Below are 17349 nucleotides of genomic sequence, written 5' to 3'. Positions count from 1 at the left end.
GGGAGACGAGAAATTTATGTCACAACTTGACCAATAGAAAGGATTGGTGATGGGACTAATCCTGGGATATCAAGGGATCATAAATTTAATAGTGGAGGGAGTGAGGGATAAAAACAATAAAGGGAGGCAAAGATGAAGACCGTAAGCAGATCCAGGAGGATGTAGATTATAGTAGTTACTCGGAGGTGAAGAGGCTCGTATAGGATAGAGTAGCATGGAGAGCTGCAGGAAACCAGTTCTCAGACAAGACCACCATAACAACAACATCAATAATGATGATGATGATGATGACGGTGACGGTGACGGTGACGGTGACGGTGACGGTGACGGTGACGGTGACGGTGACGGTGACGGTGACGGTGACGGTGACGGTGACGGTGACGGTGACGGTGACGGTGACGACATTTTGGCTCCCAGAGCAGTAATGGCCATAATTGTATGTTTCTGCCAGTGTATTTACTGATGTGGTGCCACATGAATTTTGTAGCTTAAAATGAGATAGTTTCAGCTGACTGCCACAATGTTTGTTAATTCACGTGTTTCAGCACCACCGCTGCAGGACTGGCTGAAGGATGTGGACGTGCGTGTCCAGTTTGGTTTGCAGTTCGGCAAGTCTCGTGGTTTCATTCGTGACGGAGACCCAGTAATCGTCGTCACTGGCTGGAAGCAGGGCTCCGGATTCACAAACACGATGCGCATTGTGTATGTATCCCCAGTAGCCTAAACAGTTAGGAAGTGGAGGGTGTCTGGCATGAGCTTCGATGAGATACGACTAGCCAGAACAAACTACACTGCAGTCATTGTGATTGTATCTTTGGCGTCGAAGCTGTGGTCAGAAAGGTGGTGCTGTTTTAATGCAAAGAAAAGTCTTCTAGTTAGCTATTAAAACAGCCAGATATATTGAGAAACAGTCTAGTTAAAGGTTTTTTTTTTTTTTTTGGGGGGGGGGGGGGGGGGGAGGAGGAGGGAGGAGAAGAGGAGGAGGAAGAGGAGATTCCTGAGGTGGAATTCTGCATGCTTAATTCTAAATTTTAGCTTTATCATTTAAAATGGGAATGTGTGTTTTTTAACACAATCTTCAGTGTTGATTATCCAGAGGTGCTGCTCTTGTTCTGGGCCAAAGACAGATAGCATTTAAACAGCTAAATTAGCTGCATGCTATTTCCAGTGGTGCTTCTTCTGATTACTTTTTCTTTCCTAATATCGTGAAACTGTTTCCTTTTGGAAACTACCCATTTCTTAATTTATTTCTATATTGTCTTCATTTTCTTGATTTGTGTACTGCCTGATGGTTGTGCTTTCCTAAGTAAATTAGCTTTGCCTTTTAATTTTTCAAAGTCATGTACTGTTGTTTATCTTGTTCATCTTATATGACTCATTCTTTGGATTCATCCAAATTTCTTTTTCTGATTTCATCAGCTTTTTTTTTTTTTTTTTTTTTTTTTTTTTTTTTTTTTTTTTTTTTTTTTTTTATATAATGGAAAGTCTGAAGGTTCATTTGCCACCAAACAAGGGACACCAAACATTTGGCCAGGAGATAGCTGTGAATTGGCAACAGTGCTGTATGAAACGGTATTCTGTTTTCTTAGCTAAGTGTTGGATGATAATTTTCCTTGTAGGGGTTGTTAACTGGACCTTTCCTCCCCACCCCTCTTTTTTTAATACATGTGTACTGTGTCTTAATCATTTGGTGAGAGATAATTGAGTCATGTGGTAAAAGTATGCTACTGTTTGATGCTTGACATTTTTAGTTAACACTATTCTTTGATAATGTAATCTCAATAAATGTTTCACTACACATGTGACTGCCTTTTTATTTTCTAATGTTTGAACTTGCTCAGTATATGAAGTTGGTGAAATATTAATAAATGTCACAACATAATTTTGAAATAAAAAATGGTTAACAAATCTTATTGAAATTAGTTTATGAAGAAAATAGTTGAGATATATATTTTTTTTTAAGGGGCACATTTGACCTTGAACGCTTGGAACTGCACGAAACCATGCTTAGACTAACAGCCAATAAACAGAAACTGTTGGCTGTGTCGTGTCCATGCAAAACTCCGCACTAGTCTGTTAGCGGCATATTGTAGCTCCACTAACAAGTGCTAGTTGCATTCATGGTATAACTGCAGTAAGAATGTCTCTTGGTATTTTTGCATGTTGCTTACTGTGTGCAGTGATGTCATAAAGAGAATTAATCCTACAAATTTGGTCCATACGAGGTGTGGCTAGAAAAAAACCGGACTAGTACTGGTGAAACAATAAAACGAATGCAATAAGGCTGAAAGTCGCGTGGCCTGTCACGTGACTCTCGCTCCGCCTACTGCTCGAGTTTCATCTGCCTCCTGCACTCAGTCTGCCCGTGGCGTCTGTTCTAAGTAGTTGACGTTTTGTCTGTGCGTCAGAAAATGTTGAGTGTACAGAAAGAACAGCGTGTTAACATCAAATTTTGTTTCAAACTAGGAAAATCTGCAAGTGAAACATTTGTAATGTTACAACAAGTGTACGGCGATGATTGTTTATCGCGAACATAAGTGTTTGAGTGGTTTAAACGATTTAAAGATGGCCGCAAAGACACCAGTGATGACACTCGCGCTGGCAGACCATTGTCAGCAAAAACTGATGCAAACATTGAAAAAATCGGTAAACTTGTTCGACAAGATCGCCGTTTAACAATCAGAGCAGTGTGAGTTAACAGGAGTTGACAAGGAAAGTGTTAGGCAGATTCTTCATGAAAGTTTCAACATGAACAAAGTGTGTTCAAAAATGGTTCCAAAGTGTCTCACAATTGAACAGAAGGAACGCCGAAGAATGATTTGTTCTGACATCCTGGAAAACATTGAAAGTGATCCCACCTTCTTACAAAATGTTATTACTTGCGATGAATCGTGGTTTTCTACTTACGATCCCGAAACTAAACGCCAATCGATGCATTGGAAAACTCCTGGTTCTCCACGACAAAAAAAAAGCACGAATGTCAAAATCGAAATTCAAGGCAATGATGATTGTTTTTTTTTGACATCAAAGGGATTGTGCACATTGATTGGGTACCAGAGGGACAAACAGTGAATCAGGATTACTACATTAGCGTCCTGGCTACCCTGCGTGAGCGAGTACAGAGAAAACGGAACGATTTGTGGAGAAAAAAGTCATGGATCCTTCACCAAGACAATGCCCCGGCTCAGTGCGTTGTCAGTGAAGACGTTTTTGGCAAAACACAACATTCCCATCTTAGATCATCCACCCTACTCACCTGATTTGGCCCCCTGTGACTTCTTTCTTTTCCCTAAAGTCAAGTCAGCTTTGAAAGGAACTAGATTTGAGACTGTTGAAGCAGTAAAAGAAAAAGCGACGGAAGTAATGTATGGACTTACCGAAAATGATCTGCAGCATTGCTATGAACAGTGGAAAATTCGTATGGAGCGGTGTGGAGACCGAGGAGGAGAGTACATTGAAGGAGATAACATGAAATTGTAAATAAATGTTTTTTCCAGCATCAGTCCGGTTTTTTCTAGCCGCACCTCGTATATTAGGAAGTTGCAACATGCTGAATATGGAAATGATAGAGGTCGAGTATAGAAAATTCAGAAATATATTGGGGATGATGTTACACTTGATAGACAGTGATTTTGAAGGACAGAAAGAACTTGCATGTGAAGCTGGCTATTTAAGTAGTACACGACGTTCACCTCCAGAGCAACAGTAGTAGTCCAGAGTGAATAAGAACTATCTCCTTCCAAACAGTCAATGCCCGGTGTATTAGTACACATTGATGACAGCGTACTAGAGAACAGTTATGAAGGCTATAAATTTGTTCTCAGGAGGTGCAAAGCACTTTCGGTCCAAATATTTCAAAGAAACTTGAAACAGCCTGCATGTGAATCATTCATGTGGAGACAATCAAAAGTGCAAAAAAGACTAAAGAACTCGTGAAACATTTTCTAACTTCAGCCCATGGTGAAAATGCCCAAGCAAAAGAGCCTATTGCTGTGAGATTCCTGGTCAGGTTGCACAGATCGTTCCCTTCTAGGTGCAAGTTTTCCAAACAAGGATGTTATGCTGAAGATATTGCTATTGAAAACAACATAACATTGCCAACCCCCTGGTGTCTACCTGTTTTAGCAATATAAGCTCTGTCAGGAGGAAGATACATGACTGTTACTTCATCATCAAACTTCTCTGTGACTTACAATCGATGTTTTACATCAAAGCATATGCCTGTGTTGTATTGCATTTGACAAAAGGCAAGTTAAGATGTTGACATAACCATATGATCATTTAAAAATGCAATTAGTGTGACTTAATATTTACTGCTTGAATGTGAAAAGGTGGCTAATTTAGTGAGGTGCACAAATGATCTTCCATTTTGTTTTAACCACTTCATCAAAATCCCGCATCTGTGCTGTGAGGATTAAAATAAACACTATAAAGTGTGTAGGATGTGGGTGTTTTGTGCTATTATAATTAGTGTTTTTGGCACTGTCGATTGAAAATGTAATGGTACAATGACATCTCTGAATGATCTATAATTTCCCTCCTGTGGTATTGCAATCTTATTACTTTCTCTCTATTAAAATGTCATGTGTGGTAGAATGTAAAGTTTTGCTTGGAAATTACACTGGCCATTGTTGTTTTATTATTTTTGAGCATTGTTTCTTGCAGTTGAGATCATAAGAGGTCAAAGGTGTCCCTTGTTAGTGTGTAAGGGGAGACTGGTTTGAATTTTAAAGCAAGATCAAAAATATAAAAATTTTGTTCTCTACGACATGTTCATTGCTGTGAAAATTGCAAATTACTTACATGAAGTGGAAGTTTGACACTTTCTACAATAGTCTGCAAGAAGTCACTGCCTGAATGGTGCTGTTAATCTCTGTTTTCTTTAGTTTGGACATAACAGTTAACTACCATGACATTATAATTGGCATAATTTGTTGGAATATCTAGTGATAAATCTTTTCTACACCTAGTTTAGTGTAACACAGTGATGTGGAAGTATCTTGAAGTGCAATGTGTTGCACTAAAAGCTGCAACCCTTAATTTTGTAACAAGTAAATTGTTCTAATTTTAGGAAGTTGCATGAATTTTTGTAACACACTTCAGTTTTAGAGATAGCAGTTACATAACTTACCTTATTTACAATGGTTGCATACTTATTGGTACACCCAGAATCTACTCATCTGATATACAGGGTGATTCAAAAAGAATACCACAACTTTAAAAATGTGTATTTAATGAAAGAAACATAATATAACCTTCTGTTATACATCATTACAAAGAGTATTTAAAAAGGTTTTTTTTCACTCAAAAACAAGTTCAGAGATGTTCAATATGGCCCCCTCCAGACACTCGAGCAATATCAACCCGATACTCCAACTCGTTCCACACTCTCTGTAGCATATCAGGCGTAACAGTTTGGATAGCTGCTGTTATTTCTCATTTCAAATCATCAATGGTGGCTGGGAGAGGTGGCCGAAACACCATATCCTTAACATACCCCCATAAGAAAAAATCGCAGGGGGTAAGATCAGGGCTTCTTGGAGGCTTTCATCACTCGTTCTCGGCCGTCCAGAACTTTTCCCTTTGCACAAACACCCATTCTCTGTAAACTGTTAATACCAACGTTTAATACACCACCTATCAGGAGGTTTAACACCATACTTCGTTCGAAATGCACGCTGAACAACTGTCGTCGATTCACTTCTGCCGTGCTCAATAACACAAAAAGCTTTCTGTTGAGCGGTCGCCATCTTAGCATCAACTGACGCTGACGCCTAGTCAACAGCGCCTCAAGCGAACAAATGTACAACTAAATGAAACTTTATAGCTCCCTTAATTCGCCGGCAGATAGTGCTTAGCTCTGCCTTTTGTCGTTGCAGAGTTTTAAATTCCTAAATTTGTGGTATTCTTTTTGAATCACCCTGTATTTCTTTACTATTGGACTCTTTTGGAATAATCCATAAAAAATCAGTCCACTTAAAAGGAGAAAAGTGTACATAGTCTGGTTGAATCTTTTGAACTGTATGTAATTTATTTGGTGTCTTTTGTTTCAGTCACGTGTAATCATGCCAAGTCCGTTGTAGCTGCTTGCTGAAACATTTCATCCCATCTTTCGTTTGGCTTTCTGTTGGCATCTCAGTGCCCGTATGCCGTGTAATGTAATAAAATTTTGTAGCAGCAAATGCTAGACTGTGTTGTCTGTAGACTGTCCTTCCATATTTAGGAAGAGTCAGTGAGGTACTGCCAAAGATAACTACTCAGTTCACACACACCTGGCTGCTTTGTTGAGGAATTTTACTCCTCTGTTTCATGTTCACTGTTTCATGGTGAATGCGCCAAAAGCTGTCCTCTTCAAAATATTGTTGTATGTTCAAGCGGTGTGTGTGCGCCCGTCAGTTTTGTGTATTTGTGCTTTAGTTCAATCATGTTGTCAATTCTATTGTTCCTGGAAATGAAAAATACCCAGCCATGCATATTTTCAGTATTAAAATGTTGGAAGTAGTTATTGAACACGGCATGGAAAACACTGTAATGTATGTAACACAAATAGTTTATAATTAAGAAGGCAGAGTTAACGTTGTGATATATATTTGATGTATCTATATTACTGTTGAACCTATAAAAAGTTAACTTTCCCCTCCATAGAGCCTGGCAGTTTCCAAGCATACAATGTAATTGTTCCTGATGACAGTATAATTTTAATTTATTTTTATTAACTTATAGCTATTTAAAAACTGTTGGGCAATATCTGGTTCCGATAATTGTTGATATGTATTAAATTTTGTGTAAGTTGGTAAAGAAAGGAAAACTACATTGAAGTAATACTGTAAGGAAAAAAGTTGAAAATATACTCAGCATATCTGATTGACTGAATCTATTTTCTTATACCCCTTTCCTCCTATCCCTTTCAACAGGAACAGTTTGGTTCATACCTCTTTGCAACTCACACAAATTTTTGTCCAGAAGTTCACGTGGAACAATGGATAATCGAGGATGAAATGTAACGATATTATGAAAAGGATAGTTGCTACTCACCATATAGCTGAGATGCTGAGTTGCAAATAGACACAACAAAAGATTGTCAGAACAGTCTTTTTGTGGTGCCTATCTGCAATTAAGCATCTCCACTATATGGTGAGTAGCAACCAGCCTTTTCATAATATTGTTAAAGTTCATGTAGGAATTGGTTATGAGAACCAAGTGAGAATGTCAAAAGTCGTGTTTGTACACTAGTATTCTTGCAGAGCAGGATTCAAACCCATACCACTAAGATGGCACCATGGTCAGACACAACTTATATTCATGACAAAAGTGGTTTAAACCCGTATCCATCCACCCAGATATAGAGTTTGCACAATTCCTTAAATCACTTAAGGCAATTGGTTGGATGGTGGACAATCAATTGCCTTTCCAGATTAGAGTTTGTTTTAGTTTCTGATGACTGTGTTGTTAGAAGGGACTTTAGACTCTGATCTTCTTTACTTCAACTCCAATCCCTGCCATCCTTCATTCATGTTTCCTATGGTCCTTGCAAGTCACTGATGATAAAAGTAGGGAAGTTCTGTTTGAAGGCCAATGGCAAAATTCCATTCCCTGTGCTCAGATCTTAGCCTGTGATCTCTGACACTAAGATATAAAATCCAAACTGCTGTAGGTAGGTACTTGTAATTTGCACAAGACTGTCTAGTAAATTGTATTAATTTCGTTTATGTATGATAAACCTTTTGTATGATCGTGGTCGTGTCAAGTTGCAGCTGTTCCAGCAGTCTATCATAAAATGTATTTAAAAAGTTCATCCGAATAGTATCGTACCAACCTAAATAACACTAAATAGTTCATTATGTGACATTTGCATGCAATGTGGAAGATTCAAAAATTGACGTACAGGAAGCGCATGCTCTAAGCCAAAATCACAAAACTCAGCAGGCGTCTGTGCGTGCAAGTAGAGTGGCTCAAGAAAAACATCGACTATACCTATCCTGTATTCTTACTGGTGACAAGATGTGTCTTTAGGCTAACATAAGGAAAAGAAAGGAACGGTTGAATGCAAACAATGCAACTCCCTATACAAAGACCTGTGGGCAACCACAAAAGATAATGTAATGCATCTTGTGGAACAGTGATGTGGTGTACTACAAATTGCTTCCCAGAGGCATAACCACATTGACAACATTGACACATTGACAACAAGTGAGATGTCTTGCAGATGCAATCCAAGAAAAATTCCCAGGAAGACTGAATGGTGTGAAACCACTCCACAATAAGGCCCACGTGCATTCAGCTAGACTGGCAAAAATATTCAGGAGTTTGGTTGGGAAGTCATTCCGCACCCACCTTATTCACATAATATTGTGCCCTCTTATTTACTCCTTTTCTGCTCTCTATCAAACAGCCATAATGAGCTTCCTTTCTGGATGAAACTACACTCCCAATATGGCTCCACGAATTCTTTGCCTGAAAACCACACAATTTCTAGTCAAGGAATTGAAAAGTTACCCCGACATTGGCAGTAAGCAATGTATGAGTATTGTTGAATTAAGCCTCTGTTATGTCTGTTGTGTTTATTAAACTAATGCAAAAATGCTACAAATTTATGCACCAGCCCAATAAAAACTGATGACTGGTAGGGGGTGGAAGATAGTACTGCCAATTACATGTACTAAAAAGTACATGACACTATCAAAACTTCTGGAACTATTAGTTCCTTTTTTTGAGGAAGAAAGGGATGGGTTGGTTAAGTTTAAATGGAAGAGCTGGTGAGAGCCCAAGAAAATTGAAGATAGTGAATCTAACAGCGCTTACTAACACACTACAGTTATTACAGAATGAGAAGTAAATAAAGATTAAGAAGAAAAGAAATGAATAGTGCAGTTAAGTATTGGAATGTGGCAGAAAAAGGGGGAGAGGGATGTGTTAACACAGGCGCTGATAATACCTAAGCCTTTCTGCAGCCATTGACCCACTTGCTTTATTAACGTGCACATCCACAAGTTATGTTCAGTGCAGCTGTGAACATATTTGTACAAGCAAGTCTGTCTCTGGGAACATGTTTTTGTGTCTACACTTTTTTTATACTTAGTTGTCTGTGATGTACATCGTTTGAAACAGTGGCTAATCGACCGACATCTGGAACCTTCCCAAACTAAAAAAAATGTAGAAAGGTAGAAAAATTCACTGTCAATCAGTTACTGGACATTTTGGAAGTTTTGCAGTTAAAATGTGGTAAATTGGAGGAGGATAGCTGAAATTTCAGTAATGCCAAATGTCTTGTGAAAGTGCAGAATTTGAAGTTACAGATGATGGTGATAAAATCCTTGGTGAGGAACCCAGAAGTCAATAAATCAGGCTATGAACCACATGACATGCAATGTCATTTGTTTACAAAATGATAATGTTTACTTGTACTCCCTCTTAGCCATACACCAATGAATTTGTTCATTCACTGCTTCTTTGTAGAACGTAAAAAAACAAAAGCACAATACTGTGTAAGTTTTACAGGATCATCAAGCAGAACAAGAAATTAGTTTTGATTAGTAATGTGAGTGCACTTTTAACCCCTAAATATAAACAAAATCTTAATTCTGTAGAACATATATTTTGCATGTTGGTGGCAGAGATCCGTACACATTAAACCATTGCCGTTGTACCTCCATCATGTTTTCGTACTTCCAGTACCACTTCAATATGGCCTTCCATTGCTCAAACAAAAATCTTATTTCATTCATTGCTCCCTGTCATCTGCTCCAAAACATGCACCGAGGTGTGCTGAGAAAACAATGAACTAGGCTACCATGGAAAATTGCAACGATGCGCAATTTTGTTTCAAAGATTAACCCGACAGAGGTTGCACTCCTCATGGTAACAGGAGCGGTCGCACCGGGCCTCACTGACCCGACAGTTATTTTAACTGTTTAATGTTGTATATTTAGTTCTCCTAAGTCATGTATCTCCCCCACCCCCATGAACCATGGACCTCGCCATTGGTGGGGAGGCTTGCGTGCCTCAGCGATACAGAATGCCGTACCGTAGGTGCAACCACAACGGAGGAGTATCTGCTGAGAGGCCAGACAAACATGTGGTTCCTGAAGATGGGCAGCAGCATTTTCAGTAGTTGCAGGGGCAAGGCTGGATGATTGACTGACCTGGCCTTGCAACATTGACCAAAATGGCCTTGCATTGCTGGTACTGCAAACGGCTGAAAGCAAGGGGAAACTACGGCCGTAATTTTTCCCGAGGCCATGCAGCTTTATTGTATGGATAAATGATGATGGCATCCTCTTGGGTAAAATATTCCAGAGATAAAATAGGCCCCCATTTGGATCTCCAGGAGGGGACTACTAAGGAGGATGCTGTTATCAGGAGAAAGAAAACTGGTGTTCTACGGGTCGGAGCGTGGAATGTCAGATCCATTAATCGGGCAGGTAGGTTAGAAAATTTAAAAACGAAAATGGATAGGTTAAAGTTAGATATAGTGGGAATTAGTGAAGTTTGGTGGCAGAATGAACAAGACTTCTGGTCAGGTAAATACAGGGTTATAAATACAAAATCAAATAGGGGTAATGCAGGAGTAGGTTTAATAATGAATAAAAAAGTAGGAATGCGGGTAAGCTACTACAAACAGCATAGTGAACACATTATTGTGGCCAAGGTAGATACGAAGCTCATGCCTACCACAGTAGTACTAGTTTATATGCCAACTAGCTCCGCAGATGACGAAGAGATTGATCAAATGTTTGATGAGATAGAAGAAATTATTCAGATAGTGAAGGGAGACGAAAATTTAATAGTCATGGGTGACTGGAATTCAACAGTAGGAAAAAGAAGAGAAGGAAACGCAGTAGGTGAACATGGAATGGGGTTAAGGAATGAAAGAGGAAGCCGCCTGGTAGAACTTTGCACAGAGCATAACTTAATCATAGCTAACACTTGGTTCAAGAATCATAAAAGAAGGTTGTATACATGGAAGAAGCCTGGAGATACTGGAAGTTGTCAGATAGATTATATAATGGTAAGACACACATTTAGGAACCAGGTTTTAAATTGTAAGACATTTCCAGGGGCAGATGTGGACTCTGACCACAATCTATTGGTTATGAACTGTAGATTAAAACTGAAGAAACTACAAAAAGGTGGGAATTTAAGGGGATGGGACCTGGATAAATTGAAAGAACCAGAGGTTGTAGAGAGACTCAGGGAGAGCATTAGGGAACAATTGACAAGAATGGAGGAATGAAATACAGTAGAAGAAGAATGGGTAGCTCTGAGAGATGAAGTAGTGAAGGCAGCAGAGGATCAAGTAGGTAAAAAGACGAGGGCTAATTGCAATCCTTGGCTAACAGGAGGGATATTGAATTTAATTAATGAAAGGAGAAAATATAAAAATGCAGTAAATGAAGCAGGCAAAAGGGAATACAAACGTCTGAAAAATGAGATTGACAGGAAGTGCAAAATGGCTAAGCAGGGTTGGCTAGAGGACAAATGTAAGGATGTAGAACCATGTATCACTAGGGGTAAGATAGATACTGCCTACGGGAAAATTAAAGAGACCTTTGGAGAAAAAAGAACCACTTGCATGAATATCAAGAGCTCATATGGAAACCCAGTTCTAAGCAAAGAAGGGAAAGCAGAAAGGTGGAAGGAGTGTATAGAGGGTCTATACAAGGGTGATGTTCTAGAGGACAATATTATAGAAATGGAAAGGAGGCAGAAGTAGATGAAATGGGAGATATGATACTGCATGAAGAGTTTGACAGAGCACTGAAAGACCTAAGTCGAAACAAGGCTCCGGGAGTTGACAACATTCCATTAGAACTACTGACAGCCTGGGAGAGCCAGCCCTGACAAAACTCTCCCGTCTGCTGAGTAAGATGTATGAGACAGGTGAAATACCCTCAGACATCAAGAAGAATTTAATAATTCCAGTCCCAAAGAAAGCAGGTGCTGACAGATGTGAAAATTACTGAAATATCAGTTTAATAAGTCACGGCTGCAAAATACTAACGCAAATTCTTTACAGACGAACAGAAAAACTGGTAGAAGCCGACATCGGGGAAGATCAGTTTGGATTCCGTAGAAATGTCGGAACACCATGAGGCAGTACTGACTCGACGACTTATCTTAGAGAATAGATTAAGGAAAGGCAAACCTACATTTCTAGCATTTGTAGACTTAGAGAAAGCTTTTGACAATGTTGACTGGAATATTCTCTTTCAAATTCTGAAGGTGGCAGGGGTAAAATACAGGGAACAAAAGGCTATTTACAATTTGTACAGAAACCAGATGGCAGTTATAATAGTCGAGGGACATGAAAGGGAAGCAGTGGTTGGGAAGGGAGTGAGACAGGGTTGTAAGAATTAAAATCCATAGAGAAGACTTAAAAACTTTGAGGTTCGCCAATAACATCGTAATTCTGTCAGAGACAGCAAAGGACCTGGAAGAGCAGCTGAATGGAATGGACAGTGTCTTGAAAGGAGGATATAAGATGAACATCAACAATAGCAAGATGAGGATAATGGAATGTAGTCGAATTAAATAGGGTGACGCTGAGAGTATTAGATAAGGAAATGAGACGCTTAAAGTAATAAATGAGTTTTGCTATTTGGGGAGCAAAATAACTGATGATGGTCGAAGTAGAGAGGATATAATATGTAGACTGGCAATGGCGAGGATAGCGTTTCTGAAGAAGAGAAATTTGTTAATATTGAGCATAGATTTAAGTGTCAGGAAGTCGTTTCTGAAAGTATTTGTATGGAGTGTAGCCATGTATGGAAGTGAAACGTGGACGATAAATAGTTTGGACAAGAAGAGAATAGAAGATTTTGAAATGTGGTGCTACAGAAGAATGATGAAGATTAGATGGGTAGATCACATAACTAATGCGGAGGTATTGAATAGAATTAGGGAGAAGAGAAATTTGTGGCGCACCTTGACTGGTAGAAGGGATTGGTTGGTAGTTCATGTTCTAAGGCATCAAGGGATCACCAATTTAGTACTGGATGGCAGTGTGGAGGGTAATAGTCATAGAGGGATACCAAAAGATGAATACACTAAGCAGATTCAGAAGGATGTAGGTTGCAGTAGATACTGGGAGATGATGAAGCTTGCACAGGATAGAGTAACATAGAAAGCTGCATCAAACCAGTCTCTGCACTGAAGACCACAACAACAATATAAAACCTAACAGCAACATCTGTAGAATGAACTAATCAGCTATAAACATGTAAATGAAAAAAAATATTCAGCTTGGTTATTTTAGACTGGCATTCATAAATGAGCAGTTCTTCTGAAGAAGCAGTTTCTGTGTTTCACTGAAGCCACCTGCGTCTGTTCGACTTTGGGTAGGTTTTTGTACAAAACAGTTCCCATGTCCCTCACGCTCCTGCATTCTTTACATAGCTTTTGACTAATAATAGATAAATCATTGAAATGATGGATCTGATACTGACAGATGACTTTTTTTTGTGAAAATATGAGAATTTTCATGATTAAAACACACTATATTGTGAATATATGTAAAAGTGTACAGAGGTCTGGGAATAGGTGTGTAGTGGTGGAGGAGAGACATTTGTCTCATCGTCTTAATTATTCGATTCTGCGTAATATCTATCTGTGTGAGATGCCCCAAAAAGGAATGCAATATGTAGGTAGTGAGTGTGCAAGTGAGAAGTACGCACATTTAGGGTGTCCAGCAATTGGTCATTTTCAAATTCAAAATCTTTTCCAGGTTTTTCAAGGCAATTTTTTTGCAGTTTAATTTTTTATTGAATTTAACAACAAAATTCCTTATTTCAAAAGTACTGTGTTTTACTGACTATAAGACGCATTTTATTCCTCCAGAATTCAGGTGCGTCTTATACTCGAAATTTATATACAAATTCCAGTGTTTGAGTTAAAATTTCCACCAATCTTAAAAATGGTCGTATATTAAATGCTGTAGAAAACCTATATCTGGAAATAATGGATTCAAGTGGGAGTAACAGTGCACCGATGCGACGAATGAGAGTTTCAGGGATTCACGAGCTTGCTAACACTGTCTCCCTCCTCTCCTGCCATCATACCCAGAACACTGCCTTAGCCTGTGATGAGTCACTGCAGTCTCTGGTGCCAGTGAACTTTTATTGAAATTGATTTGTGTTATAGATAACAATACAATATCTTTATTAGTGGCTAGTTTCGTAATGGAACAAAATAAAAGGTATTCATATGATGCAGACTATAAATTCAAAGTAACAGCATAGAGGACAATGAAGAGGAAGAAGAAGAAGAAAAAGGAGGAGACGAAGAAAAAAGTTGAGATAACTATCTTCAAGGATTTTAAAGGTCAGTTAAGTTTTATATACTAAGAATTTTTTTTTAGTCTGGCTTTGCAATCTAATAATAAACATGGTAAAATATTATTAAAAGAACATTGCTTAGAAATTAAGGTGTGTCTTATAGTCTGTAGAGTCCTATAGTCCATAAAATATAGCCGGCCGGTGTGGCCGAGCGGTTCTAGGCGCTTCAGTCTGGAACCACGCGACTGCTACGGTCGCAGGTTCGAATCCTGCCTTGGGCATGAATGTGTGTGATGTCCTTAGGTTAGTTAGGTTTAAATAGTTCTAAGTTCTAGGGGACTGATGACCTCAGATGTTAACTCCCATAATGCTCAGAGCCATTTTCCATGAAATTTACTGATAATCATTAGAATCTATAAAATATTAAATACTACATATTTGAAAAAATAACTGGGTGGCTGTGAAATCTACTCACTAAGTGTCACCAGAAGAAAACATGCACAAAAGTTGTGGAAATGTGCAAGCTTTCAGAACCAGAGGCTCCTTCTGACAGAAGAGTTAAGGGCCAAGGAAAAGGAATGAAGGAGAAGGACTGGTGAGGTTTAGGAAATGGGGAAAGTTACTGAGACTGCTGGGTCAGGGAAGGCTTACCAAAATGGATGAGAATTAAAGACTGAGTGTTGAGGACTGCATCGGACGAGGTTTGAAAATGTAGGAGCTTACTATACTTTGATTTACTGAAAATAGAAAATACCAAATAAAAAATTAGAAGTTCTGCATTTACAAATATACAGCGTGATTATAATTAAAGTTAAATTTTCAAACTGCTGTAGAAATAACACCACCAGTCAGAATGATATCAAATTGCAACAGAATATTATTGGAGAAGGGAGAAAATGTATGACAGAAGAATAATAAATAGTTACAAAATGTAACAATAGATAGCACTGTAAGAGTCATAATTTAATAGTGGTCAGCTGCAAATGACAAATGAATCATACAACAATGCCTAAGGTGTACTTTTGACGTTAAACAAGCTGTACTTCTCAGTGTGCATGGGTGTACAGGTGTGATACTGTTAGTTATGTAAGCCCATCCACCACAGCAAGGTCATAACATGTCAGATAGGAAAAATTGGTTTTTAATTGTGCTGAGGCCAAAAACCGCATAAAAAGCATCAATCAAAATCAAATCAGATTATTAATTTCCGTGTGACTGGCACAAAACATGTTCAATATGCTGTCCACCATTTTCTGCAACAAGTTGAAATCGAGAAACAGCACGTTCCACAACTGATCGAACTGTTTCCGGGGTCACATTCAGAGTCTGTTGCACAATGTATGCCTTCAGTGCAACTAAGTTTGCAATCAGAACACTGAACAAAACATCTACCAGATAGTCCCACAGCCAGAAGTCACATGGATTAAGATCAGGTGATCAGGACGGCCAGGCTGTAGGGAAATGGCTACTGGCAATTCTAGCATTTCCAAAATGGTGCTTCAGCAGCTGGTTAACTGGATTTGCAATGTGTGAAGGTGCGCCCTCTTTCATAAAAATGATCCCATCCACGTTGTTGGAAAGCTGGAATGACGTGGTTGCGCAAAAGACACTCATAGTGATTTCCATTGACGGTACAGGTAACAGGACTGGAAGCACCTGTCTCTATGAAAGAATATGGCCCTATGATAAATGATGCCGTAAACCTGGACCACACAGTGACCTTGTCAGTATGAAGTGGTACTGATTGATTTGCATGTTGATTTTCCGTTGCCCATATTTGACAATTCTGTGTATTGACATATCGTGTTAGATGGAAGTGGGCTTCGTCTGTTTACAAAATCTTCCATGGCCAATGATTGTCCACTTCCATGGGAGCAAGAAATTTTAAAGCAAAGGTCTCTCTTGCTGGCAGGTCAACAGGAAGCAACTCATACACATTTGTAATTTTGAATGGATAGCAAAGAAGGATGTTTCATAGGATTTTACACACCGTACTCATGGGTATGTCCCATGTTTGGGCAATTCTCCGTGCACTACACATTTGCACACCACCACACGTCTCCTCCTGCATTGCTGTGAACACTGCTTCCATTGACGCCAAATCAATTTGTTTCCTCCCTCTACCAGGTTGCACACCAAAAGAACCCGTCTTTTAGAATTTCCGAATCATTTTCTCCGGACTCAGGGCAGTCATCGGACCAGCGCCTTTTTTCAAACTCTTCAGTGTTCAGAAGTTCTGGAGAGTGACGTGTGCACAGTCGTCATCCTTGTAATACAGCTTTACAAGTAGAGTGCGATCCTGCATTGAGACAGTCATGGCGAACATCACAGACGCAAAAACATAAAAGCCGTGTACCCGGCGTGTTTATACCATCTTCAATTTGTCATGTGCATGACAGGTGTTTTCATTTACGTATTCTGACACATACAGCCCCATCTATTGATGAATTTTCACTATTTTTTTTCTTCTGCCATACGTTTTCCCCTTCTCCGATAATGTTCTGTTGCGATTTGACGTCATTCTGACCAGTGGTATTATTTCTGCATTTTGAAAGTTTAGCTTCAATTATAATCACTCTGTATATACATTATTACTTTCTGATTAAAGAAACAAACTCTAGAAATTTGTCATGAATAAATAATTTCTTTAAATTTTCTATCTCTGCCGAAACCTTTGAGGTTTCACTTAACATATTTGCTCGTTTTGTTTCTAATATTTGATTTCAGCTTGCTTTTGTTGGCTCAATAATCATTCGTCCATTTCTCTAGCTCCTCCCTTCTCCTTGTTTTCGATATCATCTTTGTACAAAGAATGTGCATTGCAAAAACTGTGCATAAGATTTTAGTCTATGTTGAAATTGTCAACTCCATTGGCATTCCAGGCTGTATCATATATGTATCTTTGAACAATAATACTTTTTTTCTGTTTATAACACGGGAGTTAACAGGAAAGCCTCACTATGTGGGAACATTCCATGTGAGATTATTAAAATAATTAGCACAAAATCTTGGATATTTGTGCATGGTTTTGAATGTGATTTTATTATTTCAATCCATAATTATTGTGGAACATTAA

The 17349-nt window shown here is 38.8% G+C and overlaps 1 protein-coding gene across 4 annotated transcripts in view; it reads left to right on the top strand.

Moving 5' to 3' along the window:
• Positions 1 to 6868, top strand: part of LOC124552234 (pyruvate kinase-like) — a 146112-nt gene extending 139244 nt beyond the window's left edge. For all 4 annotated transcript variants that reach the window (XM_047126513.1, XM_047126514.1, XM_047126512.1 and 1 more), the window contains 2 exons: positions 546 to 702; positions 6054 to 6868. In XM_047126513.1, the coding sequence (XP_046982469.1) occupies positions 546 to 702; positions 6054 to 6063 (167 nt within the window). In that variant the 3' untranslated portion in view covers positions 6064 to 6868. The remainder of the gene's footprint in view (positions 1 to 545; positions 703 to 6053) is intronic.
• Positions 6869 to 17349: the final 10481 nt, after the last annotated feature.

The sequence above is a fragment of the Schistocerca americana genome, chromosome 10 (genome assembly GCF_021461395.2).
Source record: "Schistocerca americana isolate TAMUIC-IGC-003095 chromosome 10, iqSchAmer2.1, whole genome shotgun sequence".
In the NCBI taxonomy this organism is placed as follows: Eukaryota; Metazoa; Arthropoda; class Insecta; order Orthoptera; family Acrididae; genus Schistocerca; species Schistocerca americana.
Note: the sequence above shows the minus strand (reverse complement) of the source record. Positions and strands in the feature narration are given on the sequence as shown.